This window comes from Mastigoproctus giganteus, chromosome 6, assembly GCF_048544385.1.
Source record: "Mastigoproctus giganteus isolate SK-2022 chromosome 6, ASM4854438v1, whole genome shotgun sequence".
In the NCBI taxonomy this organism is placed as follows: Eukaryota; Metazoa; Arthropoda; class Arachnida; order Uropygi; family Thelyphonidae; genus Mastigoproctus; species Mastigoproctus giganteus.
Genome location: NC_143580.1, coordinates 179,071,342 through 179,093,797, shown reverse-complemented (window position 1 = coordinate 179,093,797; position 22,456 = coordinate 179,071,342). Strand labels below are relative to the sequence as shown.

The 22,456-nt window shown below is 37.8% G+C and overlaps 1 protein-coding gene across 1 annotated transcript in view; it reads right to left on the bottom strand.

Annotated features, from left to right (window-relative positions):
- smid (nuclear valosin-containing protein-like smid) overlaps positions 1-22,456 on the bottom strand; it is a 402,569-nt gene that overhangs the window by 179,347 nt on the left and 200,766 nt on the right. The window contains exon 9 of the mRNA XM_090375537.1: positions 16,868-17,012. Within this exon, the coding sequence (XP_090231663.1) occupies positions 16,868-17,012 (145 nt within the window). The remainder of the gene's footprint in view (positions 1-16,867; positions 17,013-22,456) is intronic.

The window sequence follows — 22,456 nt, the reverse complement described above, 5'->3', positions numbered from 1 at the left end:
CAGGCATTGTTCAGTATACCACTTAGCTGTGACTGTCTTCTGCGTGTCCAAAACGACACGTTCCACAATTCCACTCGATTTGAAAAATACAGCTTTCATTTTCTGCTTTACAGATTGGGATTTTCTGACAATTACGGGTGTGTCGTCATCATCAAGGACCCAAACTTTGTTTTGAGCCTTGGTCGGCAGATCGTAATAGTACAGCCAAGTCTCGTCACCTGTCACGATGTTGTTCACATACCGAGATTGTCCCTTATCAAACTTTTTTAACATCTCCCGGCACCAAGTCACACGTCGTGTCATCTGCTCTTCAGTCAGTTGATGCGGCACCCAGAGAGAACAAAGTTTCTTCACGTGCAAATGATCTTGCAGAATCGAACGAATTGCTGGTGCATTTAGGCCCAAAGTATCCTCTATCTGTTGGTAGGTCACTCGCCTGTTTTCGTCAAGCATTTTCCTCACAGCAGTAACGTTTTCCTCCGTAACTGACGTTCGTGGCCTTCCCGGCCTCTCAGAATCCTCCAGAGTGAAATTTCCCGTTTGGAATTCTCTATACCACCTGAATATCGTTGTACGATGTGGACAATCATCATCTAGTGCAAGAGTCATTTCTTCTAAGCACTGGTCTATGGTTAAACCACGCACGAAATTATACCGCAAAACTGTCCTTATCCCATTTCGTGACCACGATGCCATCGCAAGCACTTTACACTCTCACTACTAATGAATAACTGAGCCCATCGACTTGGCGCGGCGGCTACTATGCACGTATGAACATGTCTCAACATGCAGCAACAAGCAGCTTCCTGTGATTCATTGTTGCGTCATATTGCAAAACTTTCCTAGTACCCTTTGTATTTTAACTGAAATTGAAATGAGGCAGATTACTGCAAAATTTGTACCCCCCTTGCCTGCTGAGTGAAAAACAGAAATAAAACTGGCTTTCTGCATGCAGGTACCTGTAAGCAGAGACCAGAAAGAATTAAAACTTCCTTTCTAAGGTCATAAGGATGAAAGCTCAGTTTATGGTTATGACCCAGAAACAAAGCAACAGTCCTCCCAGTGGAAAAGTCCACCATCTTTGCCTCCAAAAAAGCAAAGGCAAATAAGATCAAACATCAAGAGTAGTATGCTGATTGTGTTCTTCAACTATGAGGAAATTGTTCATTGGGATTTACTTCTGCCAGGCCAAACTGTAAACCACCAGTTCTGCATCACGGTCCTAATGCACTGAGGGTGGATGTCAGGGGTAAACACCCAAACAAATGAGCACTCAGATTGGCTACTGCATCCTGACAATGCATCAGGGAACACTATTTTGTCAGTTCAGCAGTTTTCAGCCAAGAACAAAATGGAGATGGTCCCACACCGGCCTATTCTACCGACCTGGTCCGATGTGACTTCTTCCTGTTCCCCCAAATGAAAATCTAATTAAAAGAAAGATTCAAAGACATCATGCAGATTCAAGCTGAATCACAGAATCATGAAACTGGAGTCCCACAGATTTTTCAAACAGTGGAAAAATCACTGGGATCGATGTATAAACTTTGGAGGAGAAGGGGCTACTTTGAAGGGCACAATGCCAACATGTAACTAACATAAGTCTAAATAAATTTTACTGCCCAGGTCCAGAAACTTTTGGCTCATATCTTGTAACATGAAATGGTACTAGTTCCGTATGGCTGCCTTTATTATGCATCTGATTTAGCTTAATTTCAAATGAAGTGCAGTAAAAATCCAATAAGCTGGCATCCATGGAACTGCAGCTGTTTCAGTTTATTAGATATTCCAGATTAAAAAAATAATAATAAATTCTTTGTTAACACTCTATCATGACCACACAGCCAGAAGAGTTTACAAGATAGAAAGAACAGAAGAAACAGCACCATAGTTAGCAGTTGTGGGCTTGAACCCTAGTCACTCAAAGCACGTCTACTTATGCACCCTCATACCCAACCACTTGGCCACAGTGGCATTTATCTAAAAATACTTAGAAAACCTCCAAGTAATCAATATTTTAGTGTGTTTGTATGCTATTTATTTTGTGTCTTATCTAGCTATTACTTTCTATAATAAAATAAAAAAATACATATTCTAATAGTTTGAGAAAAAGTGCTACTCTGCATGAGTGGGAGAAGACAGAGTGGTAAACAAAGTGGAATCCCCCATAGTTTGGTGTTGGGCAAATTGTTGTTTTATATATTTATCAATGACACTGATGAAGGTATATCAGGCTTAATGTTCAAGTTTGCAGATGATACGAAGGTTGGTAGGTTGTTAATAATAATAATGACAGTACATTACTGCAACAGGATCTATAAAAGTTGGGCAGATGGGCTGAGAAGTGACAACTGAAGTTCAACATTGACAAATGCAAAGTACTGCATATGGCTAGCAGTAACCCAAAAAAAATGTACCATAGTGGTAGAGAATGCACAATTACCCCCATTTTTTTTTTTATTCTCGGTAGAGAATGAAAAAACCATGTCATGTCATGGCAGGTCATGGGATTTGTCAATGATATAAACAAATTTTGATAGAGGGATAAGGAGGTGATTATCCCTTTGTATAAAGAAATGGTTAGGCCATGCCTTGAATACTGCATACGGGTCTGCAGGCCTGATTTTAGGAAGGATATCAAGCTGCTGGAACGAGTACAGAGAAGGGCAACGAGAATGGTGGGAGGAACAAATTGTTGCTCTTACCAAGAAAGGTTTAAGTTCTGCAAATTGCAGCATCTGGACACTAGGCACCTGCAAGGTGATCTGATTGAGTTGTATAAGACCTTGAACAGTATGAGCAAGCTTAATGTTGATGGGATTCTTCCTCTTGCTCAGATTATGAACCTGAGGGGTCATAAATTCAAACTGAGGAAAGACAGTTGTAGAATAGATGTGTGGAAATTTGCCTTCAGCCAGCGGGTAGTTGATTGCTGGAAAAACTTCCATCTTTCGATGTGGAAACTGATAGCTTAAATTAACTCAAGGAAGAAATGGATAAACTTTTAGAGCAAATGGATGAGTGAAATGAGAATTTTTTTTTTTTCTTTTCTTTTCTCTTTTTTTTTGCCTGATGCTGTATAAGTTTTCTTTCTTGCATTATATGCCCCTCCTAATGCTGATTATATTTTTCTGTTTTTCACTGTCTGGTGGTCACTACTGTCCCTCAAGTCTTTGCTGGACAACAGAGCTTGAGCTATTATGAATTTAGAAATGATGTTAGCCATAAGTTAACCTAAAGTTACTAGAATTATTTCTAACTGAATAGCATTGACAAGAAGGTTGTTGTTATTTGGTTTTTAGGAGCATTAGCAACTAAGGCCATATTGCTCCGGGGATATGCGATGGTCATTCCCTGACCTTTCCGCATCCTCCGTATTTGGTGGTGACGAGCTCGAACCCCGGTCTAATGACAAGAAGGTGAATCTGTTATACTGTGTTGGCTTCAAAGTTCAAGCACAGTGATGAGCTATAGTGGGCTCGCAAGAGCCAATTGTTATTTTTTTTTGAAAATTTGAAAGCCCATTGTTGAGACAATCATTTACTTTGCAAATGAAATCCTGAATGCAATTATTGCTAGCCCCACTGTAGTATCCAGAGCGGAAACTACAGTGGGGCTAGTAGGGCTCCACCCCACATACCCGTACAATTGTTGGTCCCTGGATAGATGTCTGGACAAATGCCTCATACGTAGTAACTTTTATGACCTCATATAAGGTACTCTTATATGAGGTCATATAACATATGAGGCATTTGTCCAGACATCTGTCCAGGAACCAACTATGGTACGAGTTCAGCAACTCTGGACAACCCGAGCACAACTATATTACTCTTCTTCAAATTACATTCTGCTTTCCTTAATAACCACGTTTTATTTCTAGTGCAGAATTAGTCTGGCCGAAAGCAATATCAAGATGCTATTACTCTGCTATCGTTCCTTTTTTGACTCTGATACAAAGTTTTGTCTTTCTATACTACTTTGTCAGTCATTAATAATTTCCCTCTGCTGGCACCGTGCCTCATTTGTTTGTTTACTTACTTCTTCGTAACACGGGACATTTCACTTTGACGACTCCACTTCCTTCCCCTCATACGTGGTTGCTTCAACTGATATAAACACTCTGGACAGCGATCTATCGGCTTTATCCTTGGTTCTCCAATGTTACTTTGTAAACATCACAGGCAACTATTTCACAGATTGCATTCCAAACACAGTAAGTTGAGATAATTTTTGTAATGTATCTATCCTTTTGACTTAAAATTTTTTTTCCCTTAAAGTTCTATTGGCAATTTTTTTTTTTTTTTAAATTTTACTCTTTTCTTTTTGGTCTCTGTCAGGTCGGCTATGATTTATACATTTCGCATGTATACATCATAACAGAAACAGAGACCCTGCTTATTGTTGTGGCTCCAATGGTTTTAGCTGCCGCCCTATGAAGAAGTAGTTAAAGCTTTAGGACCCACTACTTTAGGTAACATTGTTATCTTCATTATTTCTATTTTTATGTTAATCAATTTATTTCACCTTACAGGCCTTCTCAATTTTTCCATGGTAATTACAATTGACAGGTCAACATCCCTTCCCTATACACTGAATATAAACATTTGTCTATATATATATATATATATATATATATATATATATTAGTATACAGGCACTCCTCTACTTATGTACAAACGACAACGTACAACTCAGAGATATGTACAAAGCAAAGCTGTTGCAATGTTTGGTTATAAGAATCACTCTGAATTCCTTCGTGATATTTTTCTTAAGCAGATTTGTGGAGGTCACTACCATAAAACAATAAAAACAATTAGCAGTTTCTGGTTTATTGCGCTTTTCTATTAAAAACGGGTAGTTGTTATTGTTGTTTGGTTTTTAGGAGCATTAGCAACTAAGGCCATATTGGTCCGGGGATATGCGGTGGTCATTCTCGACCTTTCAGCATCCTCCATATTTGGTGGTCATGGGCTCGAACCCTGGTCTAATCAAGAAGCGTGTGCTGCTTCTGCCCACCTGGCTACAGAGGCACCTAAAAATGGGTAGTAAACTCGATCTTATTGCATTTGTGATGATACTGATAACTGGAATTCTGTGGGTTTTTACGTTATGGTATTATGGTGAAATGAGTTCCCTTCACTGAAATCTTCAATCATATAAAAAGAACATTAATAAATTTTCAGAATCTTCTCTTCATTCCTATTTTTTGAGCTTCATAAAGTTGTTACTCCGTATCTCACTTCTGTGTATCGTGTTAGTTGCAATTTGTGCATTCCATGGTCTTTGTTATTTATTGCATATTTTTTTACTGTTTTAAAAAGAAAAAAAAAGTCAGTGAACAGAAATATCAATTAGTTACACTATTAATTAAGCTATGTATGTAAGCGTAAATTTATTTTTATTTTGCTAACCTGTGGGAAATATTCTTCCGATTTTCACACATCATTTAATTTTGTTAATTGGAGGAAGTAAAGTGAAATTTGTGCTCGATAGCTTTACTTTTATAGCCTGTGGATAATATTTCTCCTATTTTCGCTTATTAGAATAGTTGTTTAATAGAATTAAAATTCAGTTCGCAAACGTAATCACAATGACCGGCGCTTACTACATATCGTATAGTGAACGGTATTTTATTTTGGAGAGTCCATCGTAAAGTGATTTGATCGTAGATTAAATTAGTTTTGAATAAATACCGTACTCTACATTATTATTCATTGTATGTTTTTTCAGCCTCATTTAACTCAATTACAAATCTTAAAATGCTGTACATGATGAATTTTGTTGGGGGTTATAATCTTGGTGCGTTGTACTGTACTGTACTGTACATGTATTTTGTATCTACAAGGCCAAAAGTTGGACTTATATACAAAACAGACTTATGTAAAAAAAAAAAAAAAAAAAAAAAAAATTAAGTATGTAAATCAAGGAGTGCCTGTACTTTCCTTGCCTTTCTCTGTTGCTTCATTTGTTCAAAGAGCTTAGCAGCTAGTTTCTGTCTGTCTCTATAAGTATTATGTAATTTTTTTTTTTGGAAACTTCAACTTTTCATCACCACCTCCTGAATCCCTGAACCTCTTGACAGACTTTTCTCCAGAACAACAGGCTTTTCTCCAGAACAACATTCAACATTCTTTTATACTCTCTGTGTAAAAAATTTCCAAACAGCTTTGGTTTTCAAATAACCTTGCGAGGTGTCAAAACTCCAAAATAAATCTGATCATTTCCCACTATAAAATCATTTTATTGTCTCTAACATGAATGAGTAATCAAAAGAATATGTTCACTTATCTATTCAAAATTTCTCAACCAGAAACTCATTAAATATTTATTTTCCATCCCCTCCCCTGTGGATACCTTTGGATCTCCCACTGCTTCTAGTGCAGCAATTTTAAAATCCTTAAACAACAGTAGTATCTAAACCTATCCACCTTATTTAAGGCAAAGCATAACGCTTATTAGTAGTACAGACAAAATCCATCAGAGTCCAACTATATAGAAAACTCATCCAAGTGCTCCAAGTTTACCACAACTGTGGTATGACTAGTCATATAGCAGTAATTTGCAAGAGCAGTTTGCATTAAGTTAAGAAGTTTATTGAATAGGATATAGCACAAAAGAGAGAAATTCAATGTATTAATATAGCTAAAGCTACACGGTCTCAGAGAAATTAAGTTGTTTGCACTATTTTGTCCTTCCATCTGCTTTTTATCTGCCAGTAGGATTTAAACGACATAGATAATGTAATGGTCTGAATTCTCACAGTTGAACAAACATGCCTTTGTAATGAGTTGTCCTGGTATTGCACTTTTAAATAGATGAAATTCCTAAAAGTTTAACTGTCTATTTGTTTAAAAGATGAGGCTGCTATGACAGTCTATTTCAGGACAACCAATCTCTCATCAGCTATCAGGTGGTCTGTAGTGACAACACTCAGATAAAACAGATAGCCTTAGCTATATTATGACTTTGAAACTCTGATTTTGTATATTGCACTGTAGCTCACATCAGACAACTACTTCACAACTATTTTGCCTGGATGTTGCCACTGGAGATTGCCTGGTATCTGATGAGGGACCAGTTAGTCCTGAGACATGTTGACATGGTAGTTCGATTGCGAATATTAACGACTCTTGTATTATGTATGCCGTTTAAATCCTGTTGGCTACAAAAACACTTTAAAGGACAAGGAAGTTCTGCATCTTAGAAAGCGAGAAATGTCACCCTTTCTTAATATTTCTGGATTTTTTTAATTTTTTTTTTTCTTTCCATTTTTGTTAAGTGTGCTAGATTTTAAAGAATTCCAGATTGTAAAGTTCTGGATTTCACAGACTTTACTGTATGTACTGTACCCACAACTTATATATACATATGGTGGTGATGAGGGGGGGGGAGTCAATTGACTCAAGGTTATTCATATAAACCTCTGTAAAGGAAGGGTGAAAGGGGGCAATATCATACTGAAACTCTTCTTGTTTGTATATATGATTATGAGGATAAAAAAGTGCACAGAGGTGATTTAGAGCCTGCCTAAGTCAATGAATTTAGTTCCGGTGAGAAATGTGTGAGCATTGATTCAAGTTGCGAGTGTATATCACTGGTTGGATATTAATGACTGACTTTTTCCAATAAAACATTTTTAAGGAAGGAGGGGTGGGAGTAAGCCAAGGATTGGGAGGGAAGCAGAAACAAAATATGTTTTTTTTTTTTTTTTTTCAACTGTAACATCCATTTTTGAGGATAGTTGGGTCCTATGCTTCCTACAGTGAAGCATAGTATGCATTAAAGAGCATGATAAACTTAGGCTTACAGTACAGATGACATTCATCCATAAGTTCATACAGATGACATTCATCTGTAAGTTCATACAGATGACATTCATTCATATTCTTCTAATATCTTTTAAAGAAATAGCATCATAAAAATGCAAATCTACCATTTGTTTAAAAAAAAAAAAATTGAGGCACTGTTATGACAGCTGCTTCAGGTTTATTGGGTATTTTGGTACCTTGCATCACAGCACGCTTCTTGATTAGACCAGGGTTCGAGCCCATCACCACCAAATACGGAGGATGCGGAAAGGTCGGGGAATGACCACCGCATATCCTGGAGCAATGTGGCCTTAGTTGCTAATGCTCTTAAAAACCAAAAAACAAACAAACAAACCTTGCATCAACTTGAACATTTACCTATCAATTCTAAAAGACAAAAAGTGGAGTGGGTGCAAAGTTCAGCAAGTCTACTCTCTTTTTTCAATATTTCATTTTGCTTAATGTCTGCTAGAATCATATCCCCCAAATCCCTGAAAGTGTTGAATTAAAAACAGTACTGTTTTTAATTCAATCTCTCCTAATGAATAAGTTATTTTCCATATGTAAAATCTTGCATTTTTCATTAATAAATACAACACAGTTACCACTTAATTAACCATCTCCAAAACCATTTGATCATCCTGAAAGTGCACTGCTTGGCAGAGGAGAGACTCTCTGCCAAGCGGTGAGAGACCCCAACTTACTAGCGAATGTCAAAAATTCCAGTCAATATCTGGAAAATTAAAATCCTCCATTATAAGACATCAAACCCTGTATCACTTTGTCAATATTATTTAAGAATATCAGAAAACATGACTAGCCCCATCACTTATCCCCGAGTATCCCACTTCTTACCCACCTCCATTCTGAAGGGTAACTATAAATTACAAACCCTTTGCTCCTACATGTAGCCATCATGCAATCCATCTAAGAATTTTAACTGGTGGTCTCAATACGTTCTAGCTTATATAGCTATCTCTCATGCAAGACCAAGTAAATGCTTTGCTGAAGTCCAAATAAATAATGTCAAAGTTATTTCCTGACCCCAACTCACTAGTGAATGTCAAAATAGCAAACCAGGTTAGAAAAACAAGATTTTCTATTTGAAAAACTGTGTTCACTTGAAAATACATTTCTATCTAGATAACCCTATATGGTACTTTTAATTAATGGATTTGTGATATGCTGACGTTTCTCCAATTCAAACAGAATCACCCGAATCCAATGAAGATTTCAAAATTAACCTTAATGGTATGAACTCCTTTACTGCTTCCTCCAAAGTAACTGAATATATATGCATTTTAATCTAGAGGCTTTACTTGCATTCAAACTCTAAAAACACTAAGTTTCTCTAGTAAATAATCTTCCATAATTTCCATTTTGATGACTTCATAATGCCTGGATTCTAGAAAAGTTTCTCTTCGCCATGAAGGTGCCCTTCATCTGCCCATTCCTTATAGCTCTCTGCAAACATCAAACACGGCATTCATCTCAAAGGCCGTGATTCGGAGGACAACTTCCTCCTTGGTTCTCCCCAGAGCCAACACCACTCCCACTAGCTTGAGCCCTTTGCCTTGCTGCTCTGCTCTGAGGCATGATTTTCATTAAATTCAATATAATTAAAATACTTTACTAAACAAATATAGCTAATGCAGTAATAACACTATGCACCAGTTATGCTATGAATTTTACGTTACTAATTATACATATAATTAAAACTCAAATGTTCTTATTGATATATCTATTATGCAGCAATAATACTACCATACTACCAAGTTTGTGTTATATGTATCAGGCTATACCGTTACACTTGAAAGTTAAACGTTAATTATAACATATAACAAAATTATCCAACCAATGCCAACCTAAGTGATTTGAACTTTAGAGCTATCTATTTACTACAATTAAAAAATTTTAATTCCTCTACCACTCACTCCATAACAGTAACAATGGTGGCAAGATTCGAATGATACAAAAGGTTCTACTTATATCAAGTGATAACCTACAAAATCTAGCTAAATGAAAAAAAAAAAAAAATAACAAGCATGACTAGGACTATAAGCTACTTATAGAGTACAATTTAATATGAAAATTATGTCAATAAAACAGCAAAATTCTTCAAAAACTTATTGTCTCTTGGAGCTGAAAATTCTTTGACTAGCATATGGATGGCTGTGCTATATAAGCTTACTTTCTTGCATCATTTGCCATTGATAATGTTAATGCAAATATACCATGCTAAGAATGGTATCAGTTTTATGAAAGAATTGTTGGATTTTCATCTTTAATTATTAAATGTAAAAATAAAAAAAATTAACCAAGAATATAAATATTCATAACAGAAATTATATTCTATTTCACAAAACAAGTAGTGGTATAGAAATCTTGTGGTCCATAATATTCAACATTTTATCTGTTCTGGCCCCTTAGCCAAAAAAGTCAAATGCTCCTGATCTAGTTGATTTTGAAATTTTCCTCTCCACAGTGAGTTTCTCTCCTATTTGCCGATCAATAAAGGGGAGCTTAAAATCTCCAATAATAAGACCCATAATAGTTATTACCTTTCCATCTGCTTAGAGAAACTTTCAGCAGAAAAACAAATGTATCAATCTTCACTTTTATTTTCTCTTTGCTTCACACTTCACATCCTTAATACTGCATACATTAGTTTTGAATCTAGGAATACTCTTGGTGCACACAATTAGTCACCTCACCCACTGACTACCCTTTGTGGATAAGAAAGATGCACCTACAATCCATTGAAAGCCTTAAACACCTCAATCAGGTCTCCTGACAGGTGCCTAGTCTCCATATGCTGCACTTTTCAGAATTGAAGCCTTTTCTTGTACAAGAAGCTGTGACAGCAAAGTATCAAAAGCTTTTCCTAGTCTCCAGATGTTACAATTTGCAGAACTAAAGCCTTTTCTTGTAAATCATGCTTTTGTTCCTCTCACTAATCTCACTATTATTCTTTGCAGACATTTCAACAGCTCCGCATCCTCCCTAAAATGAGGCTTCCAAACCTGTACTTGAGATGTGGCCAACCATCACCTTATACAAATGGATAATCAGTTCCTTATTCCTGCTGGCAAAATTCTTATATATCATAGACAAAATCCCAATGATCTATCCTGGTAGTCTGCCTGCACTGTTCAGAGAACTTCATATCTGACTGCACAATTACTCCCTAGGTCTTTTTCATTCTCCACTGCCCTGAGTGTGATACCACACAGCTGGTACATTAATCTGGCATTACTGTTCACCATGAAGTTCCTTGCATTTGTCAATATGTTCAACTGCCACTTCAGCCCATCGGCCTAATTTGTCTAGATCTTGTTGCACTAGCATACTCTGATTGCTGTCATTAACTAACATGCCACCCCTCGTATCATCTGCAAACTTAGATCCTAAGCGTAATGTGCCTTCATCAATATCACTGATAAAAAAGAAAACAACAATGTGCTTAGCACTGAATCCTAGGGAACTCCACTAATTATGTACTTAGCACTGAACACTGTTTGTCCAAGAAAAGTAGTGCCCAATGATAACAAGTCCCTGTCTTCTCCCACTCAACCACCCCTTATCTATAGCAATAACTTGCCCTTAATGCCACACTGCTCCAATTTGTATAGCAGTCTTTTATGTGTAATAGTATCAAAATATTTCCTGAAATCTAAGTATACAATACCAAAATTATTTTTTTCGCATCCAGTTCCTTTGTTACCTCATCACAGTACCCAATCAGATTGGTTAGACAATATTGCCCCTTAACACATCCATGCTGAAACTGCATTTACTTTTAACTACAACTTCTCTTCCACTTTACTCTCATATATCACAAAATCATTTATTCCCCAATTAAAATTAGGTGTACATCTGGTATGACCATCCCTAAACACTTCTTCATGCATCGTGTACACAGAAAATATTTATTCAGTTTGTTAGCATCCAAAACAGGATTATCACTAGCTATACCAATCATAAATAGTGGACCAATGTAGTTTCTTCCTTTCCTTCTAATGTTAATAAGCAAAAAACTCTTAATTAGTTTATGAGTTAATTAGTCTTTCTTAAGAATGTGAATTCTTAGGAAAGACTTCTCACAATCTGGCTAACCCTCTTTGTGATTTGACTGCAAACTAATTTATACTTACTGTTGGCTTCCATGTCTCCTGATCACTTATAATCATCCCATGTGTTTTTCTGCTGTGTAACTAGTGACAGAGAAGAAAAACAAATGAAAATATTTACTGAAAAATATCTCCAAATGTAGAACTCCTCATTAACATGATAGGTGGAACAGGACCAGGGTATGTCTGCCAGGGGCAAAGGTTGATGACGTTGTAGAGCAAGATATCATCTTTTAAGGGCACAAAAGGTGATATAGTTGTACACGTTGGCACTAATGATATTAAGAGTAGGAGACCGGCGGAATTACTTAACAAGTACAGGTACTGTAGAAAAAAAGCCGTGAATGAGGGTTGAATTTGAAAGTGTCTGCAATTCTGCCCAGACACGATAGGAGGGAGTATATGATGAGAGCCCTGTCGATCAATTCGGCCCTGGAAAGATTGTGCAAGACTCAAGGGGTAGAATTTTTTTCAGCCTGGTCTGTACTTGTTAACAGGAGAGACTGCTTCTACAGGGATGGGATACACTTAAATAGAAAGGGTGCAAGAATCTTTCTTGATGCTATCGAGGCAGTGTTAGGTGGGTCGGAAAACTGCTAGATTGGGGGGGGATACAAGGACTAACAGATTAACAGTAGCCACTGGCAGAGGTGAAAGTGATTCTTGCACTGCTTCTATTGGAATGAGCCGCAGCCTGGAAAATAAGATGCAGGATATTTCAGAGACTGCTGGGAATCATTGAGGTACAAGTAAACACATGGGTTGTGTTAGAGTAGCTAAGAAAAAGAACAGATGCATGTATACTTGCGTGTACACCAATGCTAGGAGTTTAGTAAATAAATTTGATGAATTTGAGGTATTGCTCAAAACATCAAAGGCAGATATTGTGGGGATTTCAGAGACGTGGTGTCACACAGATATAAGGAATGCAGAACTGGAGTTTGGGGAGTACAATGACTACAGAAAGGATAGACAGGATAGGAAGGGAGGAGGGGTTATGCTATTAGTTAAGAAATACATAAAATCCAAGGAAGTGAAGCCAGTCGACATTGCTGGACAGTGCAGTGTCGAGTCAGTTTGGTGTGACATAAGCATTGGGAGATCAAAATTGAGAGTAGGAGTATGCTATAGGCCTAATGACTCTGATGAGTATAATAAGAAACTGTACAGGGAAATAGAGTGGGCCAGTAAATCAGAGAGTCTTATAATGGGGGATTTTAATTTCCCAGATATTGAACGGAATTTGGGGGCTGGTCACTCACACACTAGCAAGGCTTTTGTGGATTTATTGGATGATTGTTTTCTACATCAGCATGTTCGGGGGGCAACTAGAGGGAGTAATACTCTTGATTTGATTATCAGTAGTGATTCTTCATGCATCAAGAATTTGCAGGTAAATGAACCACTAGGTGGCAGTGATCACAGTGTGCTGAAGTGGGATTTACTCAAAGAGGTAACTACCATTAGGGGTAAAGGGAAGGGTTATTGCTTTCGTAAAGGCGACTACGATGGACTGAGACAGTATTTAAATTCTATACAGTGGAACCAATGATGTTACCAACTCTATTCTGTATAAATTCTATACAGTGGGACTGATGATGTTACCAACAGCAAATTCAAAATGGGAAGCATTCAAAGAACTTATCTTGGAAGCTACTAGGCTTTACATACCAACTAAGAAATATTGTTCAAGGTTTAGGCCTTAGTTCATTGTCAGATGAACTAATTAGACATATGGCAGAGAAGAAAAATGCATGGATACATACAAATTAACACGTGACACAGGAGCCTATGATAGATACAAGTTGATCTGTAACCAAGTTACAAAAGAGGTTAGCCAGGCGAAGGCAAATTACGAGAAATCTTTGGCAAGGGATGCAAAGGAAAACAGCAAAGAATTCTTTACTTATGTAAACTCTAGAAGGAAGGGGATGAATCAGATTGGTCCACTTGATATCGATGGGTCAACTGTTGATGATCCTGCTCAGGTAGCTAACAAACTAAATTAATATTTTGCATCGACATTCACACATGAGGAGTTATTCAGCGAGGGGAATGCCAGAGGTGTATTCAACTCTGGCAGTAAGCTAGAGAATCTTGTATTAACTGAGAATAAAGTGGAGGAGAAATTGTTGAAAATAAATACAAGAAAGGCACCTGAGGTGGATGGGATCTATCCAGTTATATTAAAGGAGGCAGCAAAGGAAGTAAGCAAACCCTTAGCCATAATTATGAGAGCTTCCTTGGACTCAGGGGAAGTACCTGGACTGGAGATGTGCAAATGTGACCCCAATTCACAAAGGAGGATCAAAGGGCGACACAAGTAATTATAGACCTGTTAGTTTAACTTCTGTTGCCGGAAAATTAACGGAGGCACTGGTTAAAGAAGCACTGCAGGATCATCTAGACAAGACTTCAGTTATAGCTCAGACACAGCATGGTTTTGTTAAGGGGAAATCTTGCTTGACCAATTTGATTGGATACTATGATGCAGTCACAAAAGAACTGGATGCAGGGAATAACTTTGATATTATATACTTGGATCTTAGAAAGACTTTTGATACTGTTGCACATGGAAGACTGCTGCACAAATTGGAGCAGTGTGGCATTGGAGGCAAATTGCTGCTATGGATAAAGGGGTGGTTGAGGGGTAGAAGACAGAGAGTGGTAATCAATGGACACTGATCATCGTGCACTAATCTTATTAGTGGAGTCCCTCAGGGTTCAGTATTGGGTCCATTATTGTTTTCTGTATTTATAAATGATATTGATGATGGTATATCAAGCTTAATGTCCAAGTTTGCAGATGATACGAAGGCTGGCAGGGTTGTCAAGGACACTACTGACACTATGCTACTGCAACAGGATCTGGAGAGGTTGGGCAGATGGGCTGAGAGGTGGCAAATGAAGTTTAACATTGACAAATGTAAAGTACTACTTATGGGAAACAGCAACCCCAGAGCAATGTATCAACTCTATGGTACTACACTGACAGTGGTAGAGAATGAAAGGGATCTGGGGGTGGTTGTGCAGGCAGATATGAAGTTTTCTGAGTAGTGCAGACGGGCTGCAAGAGTAGCTCATAGTGTATTGTCGATGATATATAGGAATTTTTCTAGCAGGGATAAGGAGGTGATTATTCCCTTGTATAAGGCCATGGTCAGGCCAAACCTAGAGTACTGTATACAGGTCTGGAGGCCTCATTTCAAAAAGGATGTAGAGATGCTGGAACGAGTACAGAGAAGGGCAACAAGATTAGTGAATGGAACAAAGGGGTGCTCTTACAAAGAAAGGCTTAAGTTTTGCAAATTACAGTGTCTGGAGACTAGGCACCAGCGAGGTGATCTGATAGAGGTGTATAAAGCCTTGAATGGTTTGACCATGCTCAATGCTGATTGGATTCTTCCTCTTGCTCAAATAATCACCTCAGAATGCATAAATTCAAATTGAGGAAAGACGGATGTAGGATAGACGTGCGGAAATTTGCCTTTAGCCAGCGGGTGGTTGGTTGGTGGAACAGACTTTCATCCCTCGTTGTGGAAGTTGATAGCCTAAATAGGTTTAAGGCTCAGCTGGACAGGTATTTCGAACGAACAGAGGGGTGAAGTGGAAGTGGTTATTTTTTATTTATTGATTTTTTTTTTTTTTTTTGGCTGATGCTGCATAAGCTTGCTTTCTTGCATCAAATGCCTCTACTAATGCTAATGCTAACATCCAATCAGATGTCACTGAAGAGTTCTAAACAGCAAATATTCTTGCACTTCTTGATTTAAGTGCATCCCATTCCTGTGAAACGGTCTCTCTTGTTAGCAAGTACAGAATTCATTTGCTGTTGGTCCTGTGATATCTTTACCCCAGAACTATTTGTACATCTCAGGATTGCTGCTGATTATAATTCAATTAGTGCTTTATCATTGCACTTTCATCTTCTAACAAATGCACAATATGCATTTGGCACATATGCTTGGGACTGTGCTCAGAGGGGGCTCCCTTGGCATTGTTCTTGGCCATACTCCTTCCTTTTCTTCGAAATCACCCAACTTCAGCTCTTATGCTGATGATATCTTTTGAGCTGTACCAGCCACATCCAATAATATCAGCTTTTCCAGTCCATGTGTGGCTTGACAACTTCCTTTTTCCTACAAGTTAGAATTCAAGCTAAAGTAATTTCTTCTGTAAAACCTATTAAATTTTTAGATGGACACCTCAATCCTAAACTTCTCAGTTCACTGCACAAAGTTTCACTGTACCATTCACTGTACTAACAGCATTTCGATCCTTCAATTTGCAAACTGCCCTTTAGCCTATCACGTAAACTGAATATTTTCTCAGTGGTTAAATTTTCAATGTGGTTAAATGCCACATTTGGACTTCCTATCATGTCACCTAGATATCAACTTTACAAACTGAAGCAAAGTTATTCAGTATTTTTGTTTTGCATCCCTAATCATTGACCAAAGTGATTTCCTGAATATCTGGAACCTTCGATGATGAGTTCCACCCAAGAACCACTCTATTACTCCAGTCAAAACTTTCCAGAATAAACAGATCTGATTCTTCATTCATCAACATCACGTTTTATGAAAACATGTATAGAAACCGACTTCTAGACTCACTCATATTAAAAGTCTAACTTTAGCAGGTGCACTGTATTCACTTCCAATTAATTTTTTTACATTATTTTATTTTATTCTTTTGTTAAAGCCTCAAATTTCTATTTTGCCCTCATATTTCTTTTATTATCCTGTACAGTAAATAGAAATAAACTTTAAATGCTATGTTACAAGAGATTCCATTATGCAGTGAAACTTAGGATGGAAATCGAATTAATTTTGATAACTAAACTGGCTAGATAATGCTATTAAATAATTAAATCATTAGAAAATGCTACTAAATAATTTTAAATCACGTTAAAAATTTAAAACATACTTTACTCTAGCTGCCTCATCTGGAATACCTAAACTAATTTCTCTGTCAAATCTTCCGGCACGCCTCAATGCAGAATCAAGTGAATCAGGACGGTTAGTTGCTCCAATTACCATTACCTGAGTTGAAGTATCTTTTTGATTTAGTTCTGCAAAATATTTAGGTGTTTTGAAATATTATTATTTTCATTTACACAATATCTTCCACGAAAATAATGTTTCACTGATATTATTTATTATTTCATTCATTTAAACATTACTACTCACATTATATACAGTAATTCAAAATTTGTGCAACTCAAAATGAAACAGCGATTTCTCTCATTTTGGTAACCATATGCAATTCTTAGAAAACCATATCAGTAGCAACACCGCATACCTCTGTACGTAGAATAAGTGGTTGTAAGTTTACATTAAGATAAAATTACACACACATGCACACGAGATGAAAAATAAAAGTTTCTGGACTTAGGCAGTAAAATTAATTTAGACCTACATTAATTATACGTTAGCATTATCATCTTCAAAGTAGTCCCCTCCAGATTTTATAAACCAATCCTAGTGATTCTACCACTGTTTGAAGCATCTCTGGAACTTTTGTTTTGTGATGCTGCCTAACACTTTCTGTGATTCAGCTTGAATCTCTGCAATGTCTTCAAAATGTTGTCATTTTAATTGTATTTTCATTTTGGGAAATAAAACGAAATTGCAGTAGGCCAGGTTGTGAGAATAGGGAGGGTATGGGCCCATTGTCATTATGTTCTTTGCTAAAAGCTGCTGAATCAACAAAACAGTGTGGACTGGCACACTGTCATGATGCAGAAGCCAATCCTGAGTGAGCCATTTGTTTGGGTGTTTACTCCTGACATCCTCCTGCAAAAACCTTAGCTCTATATTGTGGTCTTAAGAGACCACAATATAGAGCTATTTACAGTTTGGCTGGGCAGAAGGAACTCCTGATGAACAAGTCCCTCATTGTAGAAGAAAATAATCAGCATGCTCTTTATGCTTGATCTTACCTGACTTGCTTTTTTTGGAGGTGATGGATTTTTCCAAAGGACTGTCACATTGTTTCTAGGTTATAATAACCATAAATCCAGCTTTTATCTTTAGTTATGACCTTGGAAAGGAAGTTTCTGTCCTTTGTCACCTGTGGTTGCAGGTCCCTACACACAGAAAGCCAATTCCGTTTCTCTTCGTCACTCAGCAGACAGGGCACAAATTTTGCAGCAATCCACCTCAAGTTTCAATTTTCAGTTAAAATGCATTGACGTGTACTGTGCAATAAGCCTAGAATGTTATTTGTATGCTGTATGCTGTCTACATGGATGACTTGATGCACTTTTTCAATATTTTCATCAGTCTAATGTGATGGTGGGTAACTTGATCACTCAAAATTCTCAAACAAAATAAAACAATCTGAACTTTGGCTGCCATCTTGGAAATATCAATACCACTGAAAAGTTTGTGTTCTACCCATAGCATCATCATCGAACACTTGTTTAAGCATTTCATAAGTCTCTGAAGCTGTCTTCCCAAATTTATGACAAAATTTCATCCAACAAAACTTCAACAACAACAAAATTTTATGCTTGGCTACAAAAATTGTAAGACACATACAACAGAAACACACTTAAACACCAAAAGCACAACATCTGCTGACTCACACTGAATTAGTTCAGTGGTAGCTAATGGCTCACATTACTACATGTAGTAATGTAATACAGGTACCGGACCATTTATCTGGCTTCCAGAAAACCAGCTATTTTTGAAACTAGTTAGTTTCGAATCTGGTGGGCTTTTTTTCTGACAACGTGCAGGTGCGGAATATAGCAAGCGTGAATCATAGCAATCAATTGCACGTCAATTTCAGTATGACAGCTGCTGTGTACACCTGCCCCTCTATATTTATGTGATTATTTGTCCCAATTTATTATAATTTTCATTTAAATGCCATGTCTAAAAGGAAACATTTTAAGCTCAGTATATCAAAGAAAGTAGAGTTACTAATGAGACTCGATAAAGGTGCTTCAGTGCGGCATTTGAGTGAGGAGTATGGTGTTGGTACATCCGCAATCTATGATATTAAGAAACAGATACTTAAATTCTACGGTGACAGTTGAAAAGTGTAGACGTGGACAGAGTGTTGCCTGAATGGATTAGGCAGCATCGGAGTGAAAAGTTTCCACTTGATTGTTCCATTATAATGGCCCAAGCTAAGCTTTTTCATGAGGAATTAAATTTGACAACTCAATGGGAATATTCATTTGGGTGGTTCAACAGATTTAAACAAAGGCACGGCATTCGCAAGCTGAAAGTTTGTGGAGAAAAGGCTTCTGGAGACCACGATGCTGCAGAGGCAAATTTAGATGAATTTGCAAAGTCGGTTTCTGATGAGGGACTATCAGCTGAACAGGTGTACAATGCAGGTGAAACTTCTTCATTCTAGAGTTACATACCAAGGAAATCATATGTAACACCAGATGAGTCAGCACCAGCAGGGTATGAGGATTCCAGGGAACGACGTATGATTCTTGCATGTTCCAACGCAGCCGGCACCCATAAGTGCAAATTATTCACTGTTGGGAAAAGTCAGAATCCTAGGACATTTAAGGGAGTCAGGGTGTTTCCTGTGATTTATAAGGCAAATAAGTGAGCTTGGATTACAACACAGATTTTCAGGGATCGGTTTCTAAAAACATTTGTGCCCGATGCCAAGGCTCATTGTAAATCTGTGGGACTACCTGATGACTGCAAAATTATTTTAGTGCTTGATAACTGTTCTGCACACCCGCCTGCTGAAGTTCTAGTCAAGGACAATGTATGTGCTGTTTACTTGCATCCCAATTGTACTTCACTAAATCAGGGTTTAGATCAAGGCATTCTTCATGCGTTCAAGTGCAGGTACAGGGATGTATTTCTGCGGAAAATGCCAGGCACTTGCAACAAAGGTACAGGAATAAAGGAATTTCAGAGAGCATTTAATGTTAAAGATGCACTTTGGAGTGCAGAAAAGTCCTGGGACAATGTACACAAGGATACTTTGATAAATAGCTGACATAAACTATGGCCATCTAACTTATTTCTTGGCGGTGATCATGAACCTGATTATTTTTTTGTTAGCATTGGCATTAGTAGAAGCATATGATGCAAGAAAGCAAGCTTATGTAGCATCAGCTGAAAAAAAAAAAACAAAAAAAAAACCACTCCCATTTCACCCATCCATTCGTTCGAAATACCTGTCCAGTTGAGCCTTAAATTTATTTAGGCTATCAACTTCCACAACAAGGGATGTAAGTCTGTTCCACCAACCAACTACCTGCTGGCTAAAGGCAAATTTCCGCACATCTATGCTACATCCATCTTTCCTCAATTTGAATTTATGCCCTCTCAGGTGATTATTCTGAGCAACAGGTAGAATCCCATTGGCATTGAGCATGCTCAAACCATTCTGGGCTTAATAACCCTCTATCAGATCACCTCGCCGGTGCCTAGTCTCCAGACACTGTAATTTGCAAAACTTCAGCCTTTCTTCGTAAGAGCAACCCTTTGTTCCATTCACTAATCTTGTTGCCCTTCTCTGTACTCGTTCCAGCAGTTCTACATCGTTCTTGAAATGAGGCCTCCAGACCTGTATACAGCACTCAAGGTGTGGCCTGACCATTACTTTATACACGGGAATAATCACCTCCTTATCCGTGCTAGAAAAATTCTTGTATATCATTGACAGACACCAGGAGCTACTCTTGCAGCCCATCTGCACTGCTCAGAGAACTTCATATCTGCCTGCACAATTACCCCCAGGTCCTTTTTATTCTCTACCACTGTCAGCGTAGTACCACAGAGTTGATACGTTGCTCTGGGGTTACTGTTTCCCATAGGTAGTACTTCATTTGCCACCTCTCAGCCCATCTGCTCAACCTTTCCAGATCCTGTTGCAGCAGCATAGCATCAGTAGTGTCCTTAACAACCCTGCCAACTTTGTATCTTCCGCAAACTTGGACATTAGTCTTGATATACTATCATCAATATCATTTATAAATACAGAAAACAACAATGGACACAACACTGAACCCTGAGGAACTCCACTAATAACATTAAACCACGATGAGCAGTGTCCATTGTTTACCACTCTCTCTGTCTTCTCTCCCTCAACCATCTCTTTATCCCTAGCAGCAATTTGTCTCCAATGCCACACTGCTCCAATTTGTGCAGCAGTCTTGCATGTGCAACACAGTATCAAAAGCCTTTCTAAGATCCAAATATATAATATCAAAGTTATTCCCTGCATCCAGTTCTTTTGTGACTGCATCATAGTATCCATTCAAATTGGTCAGGCAAGACTTTCCCTTAACAAAACCGTGCCGTGTCCGAACTATAACTGAAGTCTTGTCTAGATGATCCTGCAGTGCTTCTTTAACCAGTGACTCCATTAATTTTCCTGGAACAGGAGTTAAACTCACAGGTCTATAATTACTTGTGTCAGTCTTTGATCCTCCTTGGTGAACTGGGGTCACATTTACACATCTCCAGTCTATGGGTACCTCCCCTGAGTTCAAAGAAGCTCTCATAATTATGGCTAAGGGTTTGCTTACTTCCTTTGCAACCTCCTTGAATATAACTGAATAGATCCTATCCACCCCAGGTGCTTTTTTATGTTTATCCTCAACAATTTCTCCCCCACTTTCCTCTCAGTTATTACAAAATTATCTAGCTCACTGCCAATGTTTACTTCCCCTACGACATTCCCCTTCCTGAATAACTCCTCATGTGTGAATGTAGATGCAAAATACTCGTTTAGTTTGTTAGCCACCTGAGCAGGATCCTCAACTGTTGAACCATCAATATCCATCTGATTCATCCCTTTCCTTCTAGAGTTTACATAGGTAAAGAACACTTTTCAATTTTTCTTTGCATCCTTTGCCAAGGATTTCTCATAATCTGCCTTTGCCTGCCTAATCACCTTTATGACTTGGTTACAGACCAGCTTTTATCTATCATAGCCTTCCATGTCACACATTAATTTATATGTATCCTATGCATTTTTCTTCTCTGCCATATGTCTCATTAGTACATCTGATATCCATATAGGCCTAAACCTTGAACAGTATTTCTTAGTTGGTATGTAAAGCCTAGTAGCTTCCAAGATAAGTTCTTTGAATGCTTCCCATTTTGAATTTGCTGTTGGTAACATCATCAGTTAGTCCCACTGTATAGAATTTAAATACTGTCTCAGACCATCTTAGTTGCCTTTATGAAAGCAAAATCCCGTCCCTTTACCCCTGATGGTAGTTACCTCTTTGAGTATATCCCACTTCAGCACACTGTGATCACTGCCACCTAGTGGTTCCTTTATCTTCAGATTCTTAATGCATGAAGAATCACTACTGATAATGAGATCAAGAGTATCTCTCTCTAGTTGCCCCCCAAACATGCTGATTTGAAAACAATCATCTAATAAATCCACAAAAGCCTTCTAGTGTGTGAGTGACCAATCCACAAATTCCGGTCAATATCTGGGAAATTAAAATCCTCCATTATAAGACTCTCTGATTTACTGGCCCACTATTTCCCTCTACAGTTTCTTATTATA